This window comes from Monodelphis domestica, chromosome 1 (assembly GCF_027887165.1).
Source record: "Monodelphis domestica isolate mMonDom1 chromosome 1, mMonDom1.pri, whole genome shotgun sequence".
NCBI classification, from domain to species: Eukaryota; Metazoa; Chordata; class Mammalia; order Didelphimorphia; family Didelphidae; genus Monodelphis; species Monodelphis domestica.
The window spans coordinates 24,637,170-24,658,913 of NC_077227.1; the positions used below are offsets into that span (position 1 = coordinate 24,637,170).

At 43.5% G+C, this 21,744-nt stretch overlaps 1 protein-coding gene across 2 annotated transcripts in view; it reads left to right on the forward strand.

The window, feature by feature from the left end:
* The window catches only part of LOC100016419 (solute carrier family 22 member 15-like), a 103,011-nt gene that overhangs the window by 40,546 nt on the left and 40,721 nt on the right, over positions 1-21,744 (forward strand). For both annotated transcript variants that reach the window (XM_056796050.1, XM_007478268.3), the window contains exons 4-6: positions 8,785-8,949; positions 12,848-12,977; positions 16,387-16,608. In XM_056796050.1, coding sequence (XP_056652028.1) covers positions 8,785-8,949; positions 12,848-12,977; positions 16,387-16,608 — 517 coding nt within the window. The remainder of the gene's footprint in view (positions 1-8,784; positions 8,950-12,847; positions 12,978-16,386; positions 16,609-21,744) is intronic.

A 21,744-nucleotide genomic window follows, 5' to 3' on the forward strand; every position in this document is an offset into this window, starting at 1 on the left:
GCTTCAAGGCCTAAGGCAAGACTCAGACTAATAAGTCTTTGTTTGTTTGTAATGTTCCCTTCGCTTCCCCAGTAACTCTCCCCTTTTGAAAGGAGCTCTTTGAAACATTTTTAGTTAGTTCTGCACATTTGTTGTTTGACTGACTTCCTGGGCTTTGATCCAGTTGAGTTGAACTTTGTCGACTGTGTCTCAGAATCTTCTTTTGAAATGGGGGATTTTGTGAATATTCTGGTTTTGGGGTACCCTCTTCAAGTGGCAGCTAGCCCCAAACATTTCCATATGTCAGTCATTCTTTGCTTCTTCTTCTTTTTTAAACCCTGACCTTCCATCTTAGAATCAATACTGTATATTGGGTCCAAGGCAGAATGAAGAGTGGTAAGGACTAGGTAATTGGGGTTAAGCGACTTGTCCATGGTCGGAGTCCAGATTTGAACCTGGGACCTTGCATTTCTAGCCCTGGCTGTCAATTCACTGAGCCACCTAGCTGTCCCTCACTACCTCCATCTCTTTTTATCAAGCTCCTAATCTTTCTCCCTAAAAAATGTCTGTTTTTATCTATTATTGAACATATATATATATGTGTGTGTGTGTGTGTACACAGAGATGTATATATTTGACCTCTTTCTTTCCATCTTAGAATCAACATTATTTATTGCTTTGTCAACTTGGAAAAACACAGCACCACTAGAGTAGTCATAAAACCACATCTTTAATCAGGAAAAGAGTCGAGTCCTGAATATCCGGCCGAGTGCTAAACACGACGCAGAGTCAAAGCTCCGGGGCTCTGGGGACAACGTCTCTGAGAGAATCACCGCCAAGGACGATTCTCCAAAGAGTACTAGAACTTGGGGACTTCTATTCCTTTGGGGGAATCCAGCCCAGCAAGCAAACACCGCCTGGTTACAAGCAGGCTGGAATAGAGGCTGTAGCCAGAGGCTGGGGACCAGAGAGTGGTCTACTGCCACGGGTACAAAAAGGATGGTTCCCGCCAGGTGTTGGTCCTCTTGGGAACGGAGCTCTGGTACGCTGGGGGGAAACTTCTAAGACAAAGAGGGTGGCTGAGGATGGGGGCATTTCTCTCACTCCTGTTCAGGACACTTAGTGGGTGATCCCTTGTTCAGTCTAAGACGAGGTCAGTTTGGGATGTCCCCTAAAGGCAAGTTCCCAAGGGACAAAGGCAAACTTGGGTTTCCAGAAATTAAGTTGACAGGTTCTAAGGCAGAAGAGCAGTGAGGGCTAGGTCATGGGAGTTAAATGGCTTGCTCAGGGTCCCACAGCTAGTCTGACGCCACATTTGAACCCAGGACCTCCTACCTTTAGCCCTGGCTCCCTATCTGCTCAGCCACCTGGCTACCCCCAATAATTATATATCCAATCCTTCTATTCCATGTATTCAGCACATTTATCCACCTTTGCTTAAAGTATTCCCTCTACCCTACCCTAATTGGCTAATGTTTCCCCCTCCTTCATTTCTGGATCATTTGTAACCTCAGAGAGAACCTACAGCTAGACTGTAAATTTATGGAACCCAGGAATGGAACCCATCATTTTCCTTTGCCTTCTCCCCAGCACACAGGATATGTGGTGCTCCATCAAAATAGACGCTCAAGGATGTTTGCATAAACAATAGTTAGCTGTTAAATATTGCTTTAAGATTTGCAAAGCACTTTAAATCCTCCTAAAAAGCCTAGGTGCTAATATTCTCCCCATTGTACACGTGGGGAAACAAACAGAGGTTAACTGACTTGATTGGGGTCACACAGCTAGTAAATGTCTGAAGAGAGATTTGAACTCAGGTCTTTCTTACTCCAGATCCATTGCTCTATCCACCTTTTTTCCCAATACAATATTTATTGTATATTTCTGTATAATTTACCATATAAAATAAGCTCTATCCGCTTTGTCACTTATCTATCTCCATGAATAACTCAAGATACTAGAGTACTTAAGGTAGTGAAGCTTCTCCAATTATTATTTTTATGTTAAAGCTATTGATTTTTAACCAATTTAAAATTTTCAATCAATTTATTAATTTTATCAATATTTAGTTTAACATTTAATACTTCCTGCTATTTAACCTTTTATGCTTTTAATGTTTAACCTTTATACTAGAACTTCTAGCATAAACTATTTCTGCCATCCCAAATGTAGTTGTTGTTTTTTTAATATGAAGGGCAATGAGTCATAATGAATGCTGATAGTTTTAATTGTGTCCAACTCTCCATGACCCATTTGTAGTTTTCTTGATAAAGATCCAGAGTGGTTTGCCATATCCTTCTTCAGTTCATTTTATAGATGAGGAAACTGAGGTAACTAGGGTTAAGGGACTTGCCTAGGGTCACACAGTTAGTGAGTGTCTAAAGCTGGATTTGAACTAATGGAGATATCTTCCTGACTTCAGATCCAATGCCTCTCAAATTTTTATATTTGAAGCAAATGGGGGTTAAGTGACTTGCTCAGGATCACATAGCCAGTAGCTGTCTTGAGGGTGGATTTGAACTCGGGTCTTCCCGACTCCAGTCCCAGCACTCCATCTGCCAGTTGAGAGCTCGTTTTGGATCTGAACTGAATAGGAGGCCATCCTGGGGCCACAGTTGTGAGCAAAGTAGGTTCTTCCATGAGCAAAAGTAGGGCAGAAGCTTTGTGAGCAGGGCTCGTGGGCTTAAAATAAAGGGATTCCCAGACAGTGTGGGCACCATGTCTTCTGCCATGAGTGGGTGGGAAGCAAGTGAGTATTCCAAAGTTCTTGAGCATCTTCCCCCTTTCCAGGCTCTGCTTGGGAGATTGGACAGATCCAGGGGGCTGGGCTGGGAGGTTAAATCCTGCAGTTAGAGTTCCATGAGCCAACGTTAATCCTGGTTAACTCTGCTGCTTTATTATGCTTCTATTGCTGTAGTTAAATATTTATTCTTCTCATTCAGGAAGGCTTGAGTCATTAGGAAATGCTATGGGGAATAAGACAAAGGGAAGGAGTTTTCTTCGTAGAATGGGAGCACCAAATTCTTGATCTGATTGGGCAATCCATGCCAATCTCCAAATTAAGGAAAGCATGGCATGGCTCTGATAAAGGGCATGGGTGGCAGGAAGCTCTGAGTGCCTGGCACTGGGAGACCTTGTGGCTCAGTCCTGAGCGATTGCTGCTGTTGGACATGACAGATGGACTCCATGCTAGGTCTGACAGCAGCAGGGCTGCTCCTGGCTGCCAGGGATGGGTCAGGTCACAGGGCTCCTTATCTGGTCTACCCCTTTGGGAATAGCTCAAAGGGCTCTATCAACCTTCTGTTTGCCTCTGTGTCACTTGGACCCTTTCCTTGGGAGGCTGAGAAGAACACATCCATCCCATCTCCTCCAGGAAGCCCTCACTCTAAATACTTGAAGCCAGTTATTCTGCGCATTCCCCCTCCTCCTCTTCCTTTCTTTTTTTTTTTCCTACAGGCTAAACCTTCCCAAATGTTTCAACCAATCCTTCCCTTCTCTCCCCAATTCCCCATGCCACCCTCCCTTCCACCTTTGGCTCAAGGTCTAGTAAACATATCAATTGCTCCTGGAAAGGGTTTGACTGTCAACTCCTCTGGTCAACTCACCATCTCTGTGACTGCGTGTTATAACGTTCCTTTCCTTGGTTGGCCACCATTTTCCCTTCTGGGTTGCCTCTTCCTATTAGAACAGAAGCTCCCTGATGGCAAGATCTCTCTCATTTGTGGTTATCACTAAATCAGCCCTTTTACATTCATTCATTTAGCACAAACTCAAGACCCTTCACTATCCCATTTCCCCAGTTGTGATCACTTGCCAGCTTGTCAGAATCCTTCCTAAAATGAATGTAATATTTTGGGTCAGGGCATCTAGGTGGTACATCAGACAGAGCACTGGGTCTGGCACCAGGAAGACTCAACTTCTTGAGTTCGAATCTGGTCTCAGACACTAGCTTTGTGACCTTGGGTAGGTTACTTAACCTTGTTTATCTCCGTTTTCTCATCTGGAAAAATGGGCTAGAGAAGAAGATGACCAACCACTCCAGTATTTTTGCCAAAAAAGCCAAATGAGGACACAAAGAGTTGGACGTGTCTGAAAAATGCCTCAACAAAAACAAAGTCCAGCTCTAGTTTGAGGACTCTATCACCTCCTTATTCCTGGATGCCATGTCCCCATGAATGATTGTCACTGAATAAAGAGAATATCCTCACCAATGAAACCATGGGTCCATGAAGGCATAAAGTATATGGGGTGATGGAGGCAATTGGGGTTCAATCAATGTCACTGCTTTACACATGAGTATAACACAAAGACATAGTAGAATGGCAGCATTGAATGGTAAGCCAGACTTTGGAAAGCTACTTTCTTGGATTGAAATGCATGACATAAGAAATATGGCGACCTGATTTCTCAGGATCATTTCATTTCCCATAAAAATCATTTACGCTTTTCTTGAAAAGGATATTTAATTATATCCCTTTTTCATGGGAAAAGGGCCATTTTAGCACTATTGTACTGTACTGTATTGCTCTTGATTTTGCAATTTGGATAACGGATTTGGATAGTGAGTCCCCACCTTCAAAAATGTGTGTTCCAAAAGTTGGGAAACCTACATTTCCTATAGAAACACTATTATAAATGGTGGTTAGGTTCCCAGGCTGACCTACATAGCCTATTCAACCCATAATGGAGCTTATTGACTATATATTTGCAATGACAAGTACAGGGAGGCAATTCAGTCCTAAAAATATTTACGAAGTGCTTGCTACATGAAGAGAAAACCGAAAATCAGTCGTTGGCCTCCAGGAGCTTGTGCTCTATTGGAAAGGAAATGGGAAAATAATCTTAAACCCAATCAGAGCAGACATTTCTGTATTTCTTGAAATCTTGCAAAACAAATGGTATACATGATGTTTCAGCCTCACAGAACATACTCTAAATATCATTGTTCTCCTTTTATAAATGGGGAAACTGAGGCACAGCTAGGATAAGTGGTTTACCTATGGTCGCTGCACCAGAGGGTATCTGAGGTAGCATTTGTATTCTCTTTCTTATTTACTTACTGATTGAGGCAGGATTTGAACCCAAGTTTTTCTGACTTCAGGTTCAGCAGCTCTTTCCACTATGCACATGACATCATATGGATGCTTTTAGGTTAGCATCAGCACCGAGTCACCCTCCTCCTTCCATGATGTATCTTTTTTTTTTTTTGTTATTATACATGTGCCTAAAAATCCCAGATAAGCTGAAGTCTAGATTTTGCTCTCTACACTGGGCAGTCAAGGTGAGATGTGGGTGGGACTTAGAAGATTCAGAAAGTCAGGTGAGCCGGCCAAAGGGCACCCAGGGGAACAGTCAGCAGGCTTGAGCCATAGAATTATGTCAGTTGGCACTCTAATTAGGCTTGCGGATTCTGAAGCACCCCCAAAGGAGGTCAGAGGTCTGTCCTGCTGTGGATAACAAGCCAACAAGGCCATCCAGACGATTGATCAGACTGCCCCGGTGTCAGGGACAATGTATTCCCAGTATGGGCTTAAAGGGCACAGGTTTCTCCGGTCAGAAGTCCTCCATCTGTCAGCTACATCAAGTGCTCAAAGTCCAGCTTGCTGGAGGTAGGAAATAACTGTTGCAATAAAATCACGGATTCAAAGATGGAAGAGACCTTCAAGAGAATAATCTAGGCTGTTCATTTTGTTGTGGTGGTTGAGTCATTTAATGATGTCCAACTCTACGTGACCCCATGGACCATAGCATTCTGTCCTCCACTATCTCTCAAAGGCTGTCCAAGCTCATATTTGTTGTCTCCATGACTCCATCTGTCCATGTCATCCTCCAATGGCCCCTTCTCCTTTTGCCTTCAATCTTTCTCAATGTCAGGGTTTTCCCCAATGAGTTCTGTCTTCTCATTACTTGGCTGAAGCAATTAAGCTTCAGCTTCCATATTTGACCTTCCAGTGAACAGTCTGAATTAATTTCTTTAAGTATTGACTATTATGATCTTGCTGTCCAAGGGACTCTCAGAGGTCTTCTCCATTCATTTTGCAGAGTGCAAAATGGAGACCTAGAGGAGTAATTAAAGAAAAACAAAATTAAAAGAAGTTCTTCATGATCTTTTAAATGGGCATATTCTCTTTTCTCCACTCACCCAGTCACCGCCTTCATTCAGGACACTCATTACCTCTGATCTGGACTATTGCTATGGACTCTGCCTCTAGTCTCTCTCCTCTCCAATCCATCTCCTATCTGGCTGCCCACTTGAGAGTCCTAAAACACCGCTCTGTCTGCGTCACTCCCTTGCTTCTTGACCTTCTGGATAGTTTTTCTTTCTCAAGGGTCTCCCTACTACTAACTATTCGCCACTTAGCTGTGAGAGTGATGTTTGGAGGGTGGTCATGACACTCTCCCTAATTGACATAATAGTCAATAACGTCTTTTGGCTCCCTACTAATTACATCCAGGATCAAATAGTAAATATTCTGCCATTTTTATAAATTTCCAAATCTTCAAATTCTTACTTTTACTCCCTTCTATATTCTTTGCCATTTGGCTGCAATGGCTTGTGTGGAGTTCTGAAAATAATACTCTAGCTTAGATCTCTGGGTCTTTGTGTTGACTGTCCTACATGCCTGGAAGGCTCCCCCTCATCCCCTCCATCCCTCCACCTTTGAGGTTCAGAGGTGGACCATTCCCAGTCCCTCCTCAGCGCTAGGGCCACCCCCTCTCAGATTCCCATCCATGTACCCCATCCATATCTTATGTGTCACTCGTAATCAACATGGCATCCCTCCATCAGAATGGGAACTCCAGACCCTTGAGAGCTGGGAATGTTTTTGCCTTTGTATTCCTTGCACTTAGCACAGTGCTTGGCACATAGCAGATACTTAAAAAATACAGAGACTGACTGAATGTTGACCTAGGTGACTCCCCATCGCCCCTGGAGAAAGATAGTCATTGTTCAGCATTTAAAACTCTTAGTCATCACACTGCCGTCTGTCTTTCTGGGCTGATATACCTTGTTTGTGTGCTAGCTGAGATAGAGTCTCCAAGTGGCATTTGATCTTCCACCTTTATGACTTGGTACAGACCACTGTGCCCTTTGATGGGGATGCCCTCCTTCCTCACCTTTGCTGCTTAGAATCTGTCATTCTATTTAAATCTTCATTTCCGTTTAAATTCTTTCTGAAAAAGAATCTCAGGAGGCAGCAAGGTGACTCAGTGGATAGAGAGCCAGGCTTACAGATGGGAGGTCTTGGTTTCAAATCTAGCCTCAGACACTTCCTAGCTGTGTGACCCTGGACAAGTCACTGAACCCCTATTACTTAGTCCTCACTGCTCTTCTACCTTGGAACCAATACACAGTATTGATTCTAAGATGGAAGGTAAAGGCTTGGAAAAAAAAGAAAGAAAAGAAAAAAGAATCTCAGAGAGGAGGCAGAAAAATTGCTAGCTCTCAAGCTAGAGGCTCTGGGTTCCAATCCCAGATTTGACACTTACTGCCCATTTCCTTCTCCAGTTTATTTTACAGATGAGGAAACTGAAGCAAACAGGGTTAAGTGACTCACTTGGAGTCACACAGCTAATAGGTGTCTGAGGCCAGATTCAAAAATAGAAAGATGAATCATCCTGACTCCAGCCCTGGCACTCTATGCACTATGGTGCCATTGAGTTAGACAAAGGAGGTGCTTATGATTGTGGAAGCTCTTGCACTGAAAAAATAACATGCTTTGAAGTCATGTTTAGAGGTAGCATAGTATAGTGGATGGAAAGCTGATCTTAGAGCCAGGAAGACTTGGGTTCAAATCCTCCTTCTGACATACTGGCTGTGTGACCCTGGACCAATCACTATGCTTCTTGGCTCCCCTGGTGCCATTCTTTTTCTTTTTTCCTTTTATTCAAAACTATTTTATTTTTCCTAATTACATGTAATAACAGTTTTCAACAATTTTTTTCTGAAATCATAAGATCAGAATCATTTTCTTCCCTCCCTTCCTTCCCCTCCTCTCAGAGATGGAGAACAATTTGATCAGGGTTATACATGTATTATCATGCAAAAACACTTCCATATTGGTCATTGTTGTAAGACAATACTCATATAAAGTCCAAAACTCCAGGAAAAAATCATAAATAAACTAATGTGAAAGATGTCTGCTTTGATCTGCATCTGACTCCAACAGTTCTTTCTCTGGAGGTGGATAGCATTCTTTATCATAAATCCTTCAGAATTGCCCTGAATCACTGTATTGCTGAGAGTAGCTAAGCTTTTCACCCTTGATCATTGTACGCTATTGCTGTTACTGTGTACAGTGTTCTTCTGGTTCTGCTTATTTTGTGCTGCCTCTGTTCACGTACATCTTCCCAGCTATCTCTGAAACCATCTTATTCCTCATTCCTTATAGCACAATAGTATTCCATCACCATCATATACTACAATTTGTTCAGCCTTCCCCAAGTGATGGACATCCCTTCAATTTCCAATCCTTTTCCCTGACACCTTTCTAACATGGCAATGTACAAACTGGTGATTGGTCTGCTCAGTAGAGGGAATTTCCCAACCTATCTGTTGGGTTAGTTTTGTGGGCAGTACTGTTCTGACCTAACTTGGTAAATTTCCTTCCCAAATCTATATAATATACATCGAGGATTTATTTAGTCACTTATTTATTTATTTATTCATTCACTCATCAATTAATTAATTAATTAATTAATTAATTTATTCATTCATTCGTTTGTTTATTTATTTGTTCATTCATTCGTTTGTTTATTTATTTGTTCATTCATTCATTCATTTATTTATTTTTGTCTCTGCAGGTCTCTTTTTTGATGTAATTTTGGGCTACATCTCAGCCTTTGCCCCAAGTTACCAGGTCTTTGCCATGTCCCGCCTTGGTGTTGGAGTTATGAATGGTGGAACAGCTTTAGTATCTTTTGTCTTGACACAAGAATATGTAGGGAAATCATTTTGGGCACTAACAGGTAAGAGTAAAGAAGATTCATTGTTTCCTTTCCTGATTAATGTTGTTAAGTCATTTTCAAGTTATGTCCGCGTCTTCATGACCCCATTTGGGGTTTTCTTGGCAAAGACACTGCGGTGGTTTGTCCTTTCCTTCTCCAAGTCATTTTATAGATGGAGAAACTGAGACAAACAGTCATACGGCTAGTACATATCTAAGGCTGGATTTGAACTCATGAAGATGAGTCTTCTTGATTCCAAGGCCAGCACTCTATCCACTGCAGTGCCACTTAGCTGCCCAGTCAAGGGTAGCTGGATAACAGGATGTATCAAACAATTGTTCTCTGATTCTTCTGGCTGATCCAGTGGCTTCCTTGACTAATTCTTCCCTTGGTTTGTTGTCTTCCCTTATTAGCATGCCGGTTCCTTGAGGCTATCTTGCACTTTTTTTGGTGTGTGTTCCCAGCCATTAGCACAGTGCTTGGAACATAGGAAGTAGTTCAATGAAGGTTCCCCCCCCCCCCCATGGATTTGTTCATTTACTTGTTCATTCATTCATTCAGTTGTTTGTTCACTCATTCGATCATGGAGAGAGGTTAAAGATGGATTTTTGTTCGAAGAGATTGTTCTGGGAGGATTTTTAAATCCAGGATTCGAGGAGATTTGCACAATGAGAAGTGGCAGAAAAAACCATCATGGAGGCTATGGAGGCTGAGTGGTCCATCCATGGGCATTCCCAAGATGCTTGAATCATAGGAACAGGTTGGAGAAGAGCTGCTAACCTTGGCTGACAGTGATAGAGCGTTTTGAGGTCCATGAAGCACTCCACATGTAGGATTTCACGAGACCAAGCCCGTGGGAGAGCCGCCATCATGATTCTCATCCTGTCATTGAGAAAGGAAGCTCAGAGGGACTAGGTGTCTTTCCCAAGACCTCAAGGCTCCTATCTGAGGCAGGATTTGAACTCCAGCCTGCCTCCAAGTCCAGTACTCTGCCCACTAAGAGATGGAAGGGGGATTTAAGAGGACACACTGGGAAGAGTAAAGAAAAAGGGAAAAAGAGAGCAAGAGGGAGGAAAGGAGGCTTTAGGATGTTCGTGAGACTATAGGAGGCAGTGGCTGAGGCCAGTTGCCAGGAGGCACTTCCTAAATGCTGATTGGAGCCCACGGATGCAGATCCACCCTCATCACCTTCGTCTTTATGAGGGGACGAAACTGAGCAAATTCTCAGACAATTGCCCGTCTCCTGGCGATGAGCCTGTGCTCCTTGGATGAGAGCCTTTCTGTCTGTGGTCAGGCCAGGCCAGGATGCGCTTTAGAGGTCTACCTGGGGGACGAAGGGTCGCTTCCCCCCGACAGGGAGGCATCTGAAAATAAAGCACGTTTAATTTAGTCCAAGTCTGAAATGTCCAGATCAGTGGGACATGTCGCAGCATGCAGCCTTCCCTCTGTTATAGATGCTCAGGCATCATCTGGTCAGGAGGTGGCCGTCCTGAGGTCTGAGACGAGGACTCAGAAACTTCAGGCTATGGCTGGTGCCGTAAATAGTACAGTATGAAGGAATCAGAGTCAGGAAGACCTCATTTGAATCCTGCTTCATACACTTACCCAATGCAACTCCCTAAACCACTCTTAGCCTCAGTTTCCTCATCTGTCAAATGGGTACCTCCCTCAGAGGGCCACTTTGGCGATCTAATGAGGTACGAATTTGAAAACTCCGAAGCATTATATAAATGCTAGTTATATCATGAAGGAAAAAGAAGCCTTGCTCAAAAACATCCTGTCCCTTGGAGAGCCCCATATATCCTTCACTGACAATGAGCTCTTGCCCATGGAGCTAATAATATATCCACTTCCTTTCCAATCATGAGGACCATTTTGCTCTTTGGGCTCTGGGAGGCTTCATTTTTTAAAATGATGTACATGATTGATTTCTTTTCCTTAATCCCACCTTACAAAGCCCCAGGTCCCTCTAGCCTGGGAAGGAAGCCTTTTTTCAGCGGATTTCTTTTCTTAGGCAGTTAATTTAAAGCATCCTTCTATTGAGTTAATGCTTCTGGCCAGGCTAATAACCTTGCAAGGCAATTGAGGTGTCCTTTCTTCTCTCCTCTGATTCCTCTCCTGTACACGTGATTTCTGGCTCTGAGCTCCTCTCTCAGAGTCCTTTGCCCTTCTCTCTGCCTGAACCTCCCACAGAGCAGCAAATTAATATCCCATGAAGCTCATAAAATCTAGAACAATAAAAGCACAAAATCCAATCCTCATGGCTTCCTCCAAGAAAAGCTGTAGGGCATGGCTGACTTCTGGGTTTTGTGTACAAAGAATAAATCATATCGAGGGCTGATGAATGGCCTCAGAGCAAGGATGCAGACATTTATTCCCCCTCAATCCCCATGAGGTCAAAGCAGGCATTTGTAACAATCCCCATCTTGGAGGGGAAGCGACTTGTCTTGGACCATAAGTGGACTTTCTAGATGCTGCCTTTAAGCGATTCAGTTCAATGAACATTTATTAAATCCCTGCTATGAGCTAGTCCTGTGCTAGGCTCTGGGCACTTGAATCCAAGGACATAGACTGTGTGACCAGGATACTGTGATCTCAAGTAAGCCATTTAATTTCCTTAAGCCTCAATTTCCTCATCTGCAAAATGAAGGAGTTGTACTAAACCACCCCTGAGGACCCTTCCAACTATGATCCTATCTAATTTATTCCTCCTCAAATCATTATACAGTTTAAAAGAGCCATTTATTTCTGAATATGTTTTGGTTCTTAAATATTCTTTTTTGTTTGATTGGTGCCCATTGTAAACATTATTCTCCTCCTCATCCGATGAACCTTCCTTATAACAAAAAAAAACAAAAACAAAAACAACTAAGTTAAGCAGATGTAAGCAAGCCTGATAGTGTTTGGCACATAGTAAATCCTCTTTCTATCCCTCTCTCGTTCTCTCTCTCCCTCCTCCTATTTCTCTCTTCCTCCTCTCTCTCCCTCATTCTCTTCTCTCTCTCCCATTCACCTCATCTTTCCTCCCTCCCTCTATCATCCCTGTCTGCTTCTCTTTTCCCCTCTCTCCCTCATCTTCCCCCCCTGTCTCCCTTTCCCTCCCTCCCTCTTCTCAATCTCTCTCCTTCTTCCTTTCTTTCTCCTTCTCTCTCTCCCTCTCTCCTTCCCTCCTTCTCTTCCTCCCTTACTCTGTCTCTCTCTGTCTGCCTGTCTGTCTCCCTCCCCCCTGCCATCTCTCCCCCCGCCCCCCAACATTCTGCATCTGCTGTCTCTGGGCTGCTGGCCAAAAACCCTCATTATGATTTCATTAGTATGAAGCCAATTCTTGATCCTTTTTTAATCAGACCTTTGATTTCATTGGTCTATTGAAATCCTGGTGAAGAATCTTCTTTTAGCGACACAAATCAGCAATTGTTCTTCGTCTTAGAGTCCTCCTTGTACTGCTGAGAATTTGGGTGATGAGTTCAGGGTAACAGAGCTGCTATGCACGAGAAGAAGGAAGGGTGTCTGCCTCCTTGTGCTGAGACTTTCCCTACAGTTCTGTGCACTTTGGGTGCTCTGTCGTGTTACTTTCATTTAGTGTGGTCACTGTCTAGATAGATGGTTCTCCTGGTTCTGATTACTTTCCTCTCCATCCCTTCCTACTGACCTTCTCACACTTCTCTGAAGTCAGAGATCATAGATTTAGTCCTGGAAAGGGCAGCAAAGGTTGTCTGGTCCATTGCTTTATGTTGTGTCATTCGTAAAGTACCAAAATTTGTGCCACCATCCCTAGTCGGTGGGCATCTACTCCGTGCCCAGTTTGTTTGTTTGTTTGCTTGCTTTCCATACAAAAAGGCCTTCCTGCCTCTTCATGGAACTTTTCCCCAGTATTTTAAAATGAGTTTGGGATTCACTTTTCCTTCTATTTCATTTTCAGGTTCGTTGACCAACATGACATTCGCGGTTGGCATCGCATTCTATGCTGTGCTAGGGTACTACATCAGGGACTGGCGCACGTTGGTCTTTGTCTCGAATTCTCCTGGGGCTTTCTTCTTTTTCCTTTCCTAGTAAGTTGTTGGAAGGGTTTTCACAGAAGAAGTCAAAATATAACCATATGTCCTCTGATTCTTGATTCTTTTGTTTTTAAAATGGGAAGATATATGGATGATTTATGCATAGGGAGCAAGCTGGCCCCCTCAGCCACAAATAGCTGCCTCATTGTTTCAAGATTCTTGGAATGTCCAGGATACTGATTCCTTTGGGATAAAGCATCCAAGGCCACTGTTCATTTTAATTCAGCAAACTTTTATTATGTACCTACTATGTGCCTGACACCAGGGGAAAAAACAAAGTTCAATCAGTCAACGGGTATTTATTAAGAACCTTCCTGGATGGAATGAGATAAATTTGTTAAAGTGCTTAGTTCAGCACCTGGCACATAGTGGGTGTATAATAAATACTTGTTCCCTTCTCCTACTATGTGCCAAGTAAGGTGGTAAGCATTGGAGGTCAAAAGAAAGGCAAAAACCAATCCCTGTCCTCAAGGAGCTTATGGTTTAATGAAGGAGATAAACATGCAACTAGCAATACACAAGGAAGCTACAGATGGGATAAATTGGAGCCAGGCAACAATTGGAGGAAAGGGAGGCTTCCCAGAGAAGGTGAGATTTCAGCTGGGATTTGAGGAAGCCAAGAGATGAAGATGAGTTTGGGGAGCATTCTTGGCATATGGAACAGCCAGTGAAAATTCCCAGGCAGGAGATGGAGCCTCCTAGGGGAGGAATAGCCAGGAGGCCAGTGTCACATAATATGTGGGAATAAATAAATAAGACATAAAAGACAAGAAAAGTAGGAGTGCAGTTATAAAGGGATTTGAATGCCAAATATGATCTTGAGGCAATACTGGGTCTCAAAGATGTATTGACCAGGGAGTGACATGGTCAACCTGAAACTTTAGGAAGTTCAATTGGATGGTTGAGGGGAGGATATAGAGAGAAGCTTGGGGCAGGGGGACCAATCAGTGGGCTATAGTAATCATCCAGAAGTCAGGTGATAAGGAACTGGACCAGTTCAGTGGCCTTAGAGAGAAGAGTGGGATATATGAGAGATGCTATGAAGACAGAATCAACAGTCTCTAGAAACAGATTGGCTGTGGGAGGGAAGAAGTAATGAGATGTTAAGGATGATACCTAGATTTTGAGTCTGGGGGGCTAGGGAGATGGTAGGTGGGGCCCTTGACAGTGACAGGAAAATTAGAAATAGAGCATAGCTTTGCAGGAAAGGCAATGAGTTCAGTTTTGGACATGTTGAGTTTAAAATGTCTATGTGACATTCGGTTCTACATGTCTTAGAGGCAGGTGGGTGATAAGAGCCTGGAGATCACTTGAAGCTGGATCAGTAGATCTGGTTATCATTAGCATAGAAATGATCTTTGAATCTTTGGGTGTGGAGGAGATCATCAAGGGAAGTAGTATGGGAGAGAAGAGAAGAGAAGAAAGGAGAAGGGAAAAGAAGAGAAGAGAAAAGAGGAGAAGAGAAGAAAAGGGAAGAGAAAGGAGGAAAGAAGAGGAGAGGAGAGGGAAGGAGATAGGGTGGGTCCAGGACAGAGCACTGGACACAGTGGACAACCCCAGTTAGTGGGTAAGACCTGGATGGATATCTAGCCAAAGAGACTGAGGAGAGGTTTGACTGGTAGGAGGAGAACCTGGAGACAACGATACCACGGAATCCCAAAGAAAAGAGAGTGACTAATAAGGTCAAAAGCAGCAGACAGGTCAAGAAGGATGAACACTGAGAAAAGGTCATTAGATGGGTTAATTAAGAGATCATTCATGACTGGAAAAAGCAGTTTCAATTGAATGTTGACATCAGAAACCAGACTTCAGAGTTCAAAAGAGAGTGAGAGAAGTGGAAGCATCGATGTGGAGGATGTTCTCAAGAGTTTAGCCACCAAAGGGAGGAGGGATACAGGCTGATCATTAAAAGGGATGGAGGATTGAGTAATGGTCTTTTTGAGGTTGGAAGACATGGGACACACTTGTAGGTGGTGATGAAAGAGTCATCTAACCTAACCCTAACTCTAAGCCTATTTATAGATGAGGACACTGAAGTTAAATGACTTGTCCTAGTGAGGAAGTAGCAGAGATGTTATGCTGCCTCCCTGGGCATCATTAGATGAGGATTGCTATTTAGGGGGTTGGAAGGAGTTCCACTTAATTTTGTTATTTTTTTCCCAACTGGACCTTTAATTTTATTGATGTAGAGAACTCCTGGTGAGTAAATTCCTTCCACCAATGGTCTTAGAATTACCTCAGGCAGTGAAAGGTCAAGTGGCTTTGCTAGAGTCACAAAGCCTGTGGCAGAGGGAACTCTTGAACTCAGGTTTTCCTGACTCCAAGTCCAGCTTTCCATACACTTTGCCTATTTGGAGTTCCATGTTGGAGGAGACCACGTTGCCAGGTCTTTTTCCTGATGAGTAAGCTCCTATAGGGCTACAAAGATAACACAAGACTTGATCCCAGCTCTCAGGGAACTTCTAGAATGAGGGAAAGCAGGAGGCAGCTAGGTGTGGCTTAGTGGATTGAGCATTGGTTCATATCTGGTCTCAGATGCTTCCAGTTTGTGTGACCCTGGGCAAGTCACTTAATCACCATGGATGATCCCTCACTCCTCTTCTGCTTTGATACCAATATATAGTATTGATTCTAAGATGAAAGGTAAGGGTTAAAAAAGAGGAGAGAATGAGGGAAATCATACTAGCTCTAGAATTAGAGAGCCTAGCTTCAAATGATGCCTCTTGCTTATTGCCTGTGTGACCTGGGGTCTCAGTTTCCTCTTGGGTCAAGCGAAAAGGTTAGCCCAGTGATTAGGTGCTTACTAAATGTTTATTGATTGATCGATCGATGAGATAACTGGGAAGTGTCTGCCTTCTTTAAAGCTATTATCCCATAATCATAAAACTCAAACTCCCAGACAACTAAGGCTCCTTTTCATCATCATTAGGCCAGACAGAGCAGCATTGTTTGTGGATGGCCCTGGAGGGGATCATTTAAGAAGGAGGCTCAGCCATGGAAGCTTCCTGGGGTTACCAGGCAGGGTCCTCTTTGTATCTTGTTGCTGGGTTTCCAGATTTGGCACTGACCCCGCATGGCTTGGGTGCCTGTTTGTTTTCCCATGACAGAGCAGAAAGGAAGAGTGTCCTTGAAGACTAGCTTGATTTGGAAGCAGTGATACAGACGGCTACTGCCGTTGCTTAGCACTGCCTTGAAATCGGAAATAGCTGATTATTCTCTTGGCTCTGGAAGCCAGCTGAGCCCTCCCTCCCTCCCTCTGTTCCCCAAGTCTGAAAATGCAGGCATGATGACCTTATAAGCTTATGCCTCTAACTGATTTGTGAAGGAGAAAAGGGAGGCTCTGAGGATATTGTGTCTGGTGGCTGGAATGAGTTTTCATGGTCTTGTCCCATTTTTTTGGCAGCCTGCTCCCTGAATCACCAAGGTGGCTGCATTCCCAAGGGGCTGTGGAAAAAGCCGAGGCCATAATGCAGGACATAGCCTGTGCTAATGGCAAAGAGAGGTTAAAGATAAAATTGAAACCACTCGGAGGGGCAGAGAAAACCCAAGACTCAGCACCTGGAGTTCTGAACCTGGTCACACACCCCGTCCTTCGCTGGCGGACGGTCATCCTGATGTACATTTGGTAAGTGAGTAGATGAGGGCCATGGGCTTAATGGAGAGCAGCTGGCTTGGTCAAGCTTGGAAAATGGGCCAAGAGCCTGCCTTTTGGACACCCCTTTAGAAAAAGGGTCTCAAATAAAAAGTGATCCCTTGAAGGGGAAAAAAACCCAGTGATCCTTTTGGTTGATTGTTTCTAGCATCAATAAAGACCCCTTTTTCCCCGATGATTTTCTAGCTATTGGAAACTTCTGGTGTGGAAACATCCTCCATTGATGCAGTACAGCAACAAATCTGAAATCGATATTCTTGGAGAGTTTCCCAAGGCACTAAGAGATGATGTGATTGGCCCAAAGGCAGGTAGCTAACATGGTTCAGTGGCATGACTTGCACAAAGCCAGGCTTTTGGCCATCCCTCCATACTTCTTTGCCCACAGGGAGCTTACATTCTACCAACATCTCTGATCCTCTTCTTTGATATAGGTTCAGAGAGGAAGCTTCTAGCTTTGTCCCAGTTTCCCACAGAGGCTCCGTCTCTTCTTTTCGTCCTTTTTATAGTAACCTGCTTTGCTCGGAGATTTTTCGCTGCTCTCTTTAGGGACGTAAACAAGCCTACAGCTCTCTGGCCTCCTTTCAAGGCTGTGACTATTTTGAGTGGAGACATAAGCGAATGCTTGGCCTTGGAGCTCCTGTTCCATCACTCCAAAGCAATTGGCAGAGTCGGCGATACACTGTCTTACCTTAATCAGCATGGATCTCCAGCTAGGTCATGGGCACCAGGGAAGGCACACCTCAGAGGGAGACCTCCCACCCCTGGGAAAGGCCTCCTGTAGCAGGTGGGCTTTGAGCTAGAGCTTGAAGGAATCCAGGGAAATTAAGAAGCAGAGGTGATAAAGGAGAGCATCCCCAGCCTGGGGGAGAGCCTGTGTGGTTAGAGATGGAGAACATCCAGGACTTGGATTCTACTGTGTGGGGAGGGAGTTGAAAATTAGAAAACTGGAAAGGCAGGAAGGGACTAGGTTGAGAAGGGCTTTAAGTGCCATATTTAATCCTGGAGGTACTAGGTAGTGCCTGAAGATCGGCGCCATAGAAAATTCATCTTGGCAGCTGAGTGGGGAATGGATTGGAGTGGGAAGAGTCTTGAGGCAGAAAGACCAATAAGAAGGGCATTATAATAGGGGGTGACGAGGACCTGAGCTAGGACTATGGTTGGGTGCACATGAGGGATGTCGTGAAGGGAGTAATGACAAGATCTGACGATAGGTTAGAAATATGAAGAGTCAAGGATGACATCAACGATTCACGCCTGAGTGACTGGGAGGATGATGGTACCCTTGACAGTCATGAGCAAGTTCAGGATGGGAGAGAGTTTGGGGAAAAGATAATGAGTTTTGTTTGAGTCCAGTTGAGTTTGAGATGCCTACAAGACATCCAGCTGGAGATGTCTGCGATGCAGTTGGAGGTGCGTGTCTATAGTTCCTTTCCTTTGATTTCATTGATAGAAAGGACTCCGGGATGAGGACATTCTCTCTGCCTGTGGAGGCTGACAGCTGCTCTGCAATTTATAGTCCCAGAGAGTGGCCTCAAAGTGCCTTACTCAGAACCACACTGCCAGGATGTGTCAGGGGGAAATTGGACCCAGGGCTTCCTGGTTTCAAGGTTCTCTGTTCTCTAAGCCACTACACGGATCATTAGTCCCATTTTACAGATGAAGACACCGAAAAGCATAAGAGTGAAATGACTTCGCAAGCTCACACAGTGAACACGTACTCAAGCTGTGAAATGGAAAACCCAGGTCTCCTGATACTGGGGTCCAGGCACTCATGCCATTCCTCTGAGTCAGTCAATAAGAGCCTACTGTGTGCCAGGCACTGTGCTAAGTAATAAGTACCACTTATTTCCTGCAAACGTGACTTCCCTTGGAACAAGACTGAAGAACATTGTTAAATACAACATAACTATCTGCTGATGATATTCATCTCAATTCTACTGGATTCCCTCTCACTGTAAATCTTTTAAGCAAAGATTAGATGTCTAGAGGCAGCTAGTGGCACAGTGGATAGAATTCTGGAACTGGAATCAAGAAGAGCTGAGTTCAAATCTAGCCTCAGTCCTTTAGCTGTGTAATTCTGGACAAAGCCATAAAAAAGAAGCCCTTGGCCTGACTCAGTTTCCTTGTTTGTCAAAATGGGGATAATACTATCACTTGACTCTCAAGGCTATTGCGAAGCTCAAATGAGATAATATTTGCAAAATGCTTTGTAAATCTGGAAGTTAGTTTATATAATGCTAGTTATCATTATTATTATTATCATCAGGGGATGTTATAGAAGAGATTCTTGTTCCAATGTGGGTTGTACTGTACAACCTCTGAAGTCCCTTCCAACTCAGGGGTAAGGTGCTAAATTGTCCCAGATCTACCCAGTTATTAGCATTTTCCCTTTGAAATTTGGATTTTTGGTTTGAAATAGAAATTTCAAATTTGCTTATGGGTTATCCCTTCTTTTCTGTGTATATATTATCCCTGGTCCCACTTTTCTTCTCTACTCTAACCCCTATACAATGTAATTTCCCTGAGGGTAGCACCCGTTTTATTTTTGTCATCATCTCTCAACATAGTACATAGGATTTTATATATAGTTAGGAGTTTAATCAATGCTTATTCAGTTGAAGTAAAAAAATCATTAAGTGCCTACTATGTACAAATCACCATGTTATACCAGAGCAGGGGCTAAAATCCATGTGGGGAACAACAATGAGCAGCTGGTCCATTCAAACAGGCCTTTGATGGCTCCTCTTTTTGGAGATTCTGCAGTTCCCCAGGCTTAGTAACCAAGTGAATGTCCACTGCCAAGTGAGCCAAGTAACTAAGTAAATATTTCATCCATCCATCCATCCATCCATTCATTCATTCATTCATTCATTCATTCATTCATTCATTCATTCATTCATTCATTCAGCAGGTAGTTCTGTATTGGATTGTGAAGAATAATAGCCTACGAGTTTAAACCAGATTTTATTCCTGGATTAAAGTGCTAATTCTGAAAACATTTTTTGGGAATGGGTCCCTCTTATTCCACTTATGAAATAGAAATGCTTCCTACTAGGATAAATGTGACGGAAGCAGATAAAGACCTGGAGATTGGGACTTGAAGGACCTGGCTTTAAATCCCAGATTCACCATTTCCTAGCTATGTGATCTTGGGTAAATCACGTCTCTTTCCTAGACTTCAGTTTCCTTTTCTGTAAAATGAAGAGGCTGGACTTAAAAAGTTCCCTCTACTTCCAAAGCCCATGATCCCCTAGAATGTTAACCCAGTTGCAGAAATTCAAAACCCTTGTTATTTCCCAGTAAGGACTCTGTTAGATCGTAAGTTCCTGTAGGACAGGGATCCTCTTGATAACCTCAGCATCGCTTGTCCCATTGCTGGATGAATGAATGGATATGAATGATGAGGAAATAGATTGTGAAAGCAAACACAGACCTCTAATGAAGACAAATCAAGAAGATACTAATTGGTCTGCTTCTGGCAGCGTTGGGGGGAGGAGAGAGAGAGAGAGAGAGAGAGAGAGAGGAGAGAGAGAGAGAGAGAGAGAGAGAGAGAGAGAGAGAGAGAGAGAGAGAGAGAGAGAGAGAGAGAGAGAGAGAGAGGGAGAAGGAGAAGGAAAGAGAGAGAAGTATAGATGTCTGACCCTCCTCTCCCCATCCCTATGCTACTGTTTCTTCTTTTTTTCCCTTTTTAAATTTTCTTTTTCTTTTTTTTTTAACCTTTACCTTCCATCTTGGAATCAATACTGTGTATTGGTTCCAAGGCAGAAGGGTAAAGCCTGGGCAATGGGGATTAAGTGATTTGCCCAGGGTCACACAGATAGGAAGTGTCTAAGGTGAGATTTGAACCCAGAACTTCCCAGAATCTAGGCCTGGCTCTCAATCCTCTGAGCTACCTAGCTGCCCCCTCCTCTTTATGATATCTAACTTGATGGAAATTCTTGGGAAATTTCTGGCCAAATGTGATTCTTTTCATTTTAAAGCTCTTTAGATTTACATTATTATGTTATTGTTATTCAGGCACCTCTGACTCTTTGGGACCCCATTTGGGGTTTCCTTGGCAAAGATACTGGAATGGTTTGCCATTTCCTTCTCCAGATCATTTCACAGATGAGGAAACAGGCCAACAGGATTAAGTGACTTGCCAGGGTCACATAGCTAGTAAGTGTTTGAGGCCAGATTTGAATTTAGGTCTTCCTAACTCTGGGTTGGGCACTCTCTCCATTGTGCCACTTAGATGCCCCCATTGTTATGTGTGCAATTGCATATTATGCACTGTGGATTGGCCTAGTAGAACTAGAGAGCAGTCGTGAAGTGGAGCCCCATCACAGAAAACCCCACAGCATTCACAAGGAAAGGTCCTTCCCTTTGGTTGTTTCCCAACTTCACCATTTCATCTTCCTTTGTTCAGCCGCATTGCCCTGGGTGGCACCTTCTTCTGGCATCCACTTGCCATCAAGTTTGGGAGCCTCCCTCCTTTGGTGGCCAACTTGGCATGGGCATGGGCAAAGAGCATTTCTTTTAGAAAAGAATTTTGCTGTGGTCTTCTGTGTTCAAAGAAATACTCTCAGGACTTTACCATAAACCCAACCATTCACTGGGCTTATAGACATAAAAAGGAGCTGTGAACCTGATTTTATGAATCAAAAAGGAAGAAAGAGTTGAAGGCATGAGTTGATGCCACAGGGATGAGTGCCACGGGGCTTCAGCTTTTCTTAGGATCACTTTCCGCCTACCTCATGTCTTTCCCTTAGCCTAAGTCTTTGGGGATTTAAAGTAATATCCATGTATATACTTGGATTTGTGGGTAATCTTGAGAATAAATGTCTATTGATGGAAATAACTCTGTCCACTTGGAGTATTAACTGATCAGCTTTTTGTCCCTCTTTGTCCCAAGTGGTTGTTTGGTCTATTTGGTGACCTCTGTCTCCCTCTTTTAGTGATGAGCATTTTCTCATATTAAATGGTTTTAAAGGGATAACCGGATCAGTCCTGAATAATTTCTGAGTCTAACGTGACAAAATTTGCCTGGCGTGAGAGAGAAGGGAGGGGGAAGGGGGGGAGGAGAGGGAGAGAGACAAAGAGAGAAAGAGAGAAAGAAAGAGAGAGAGA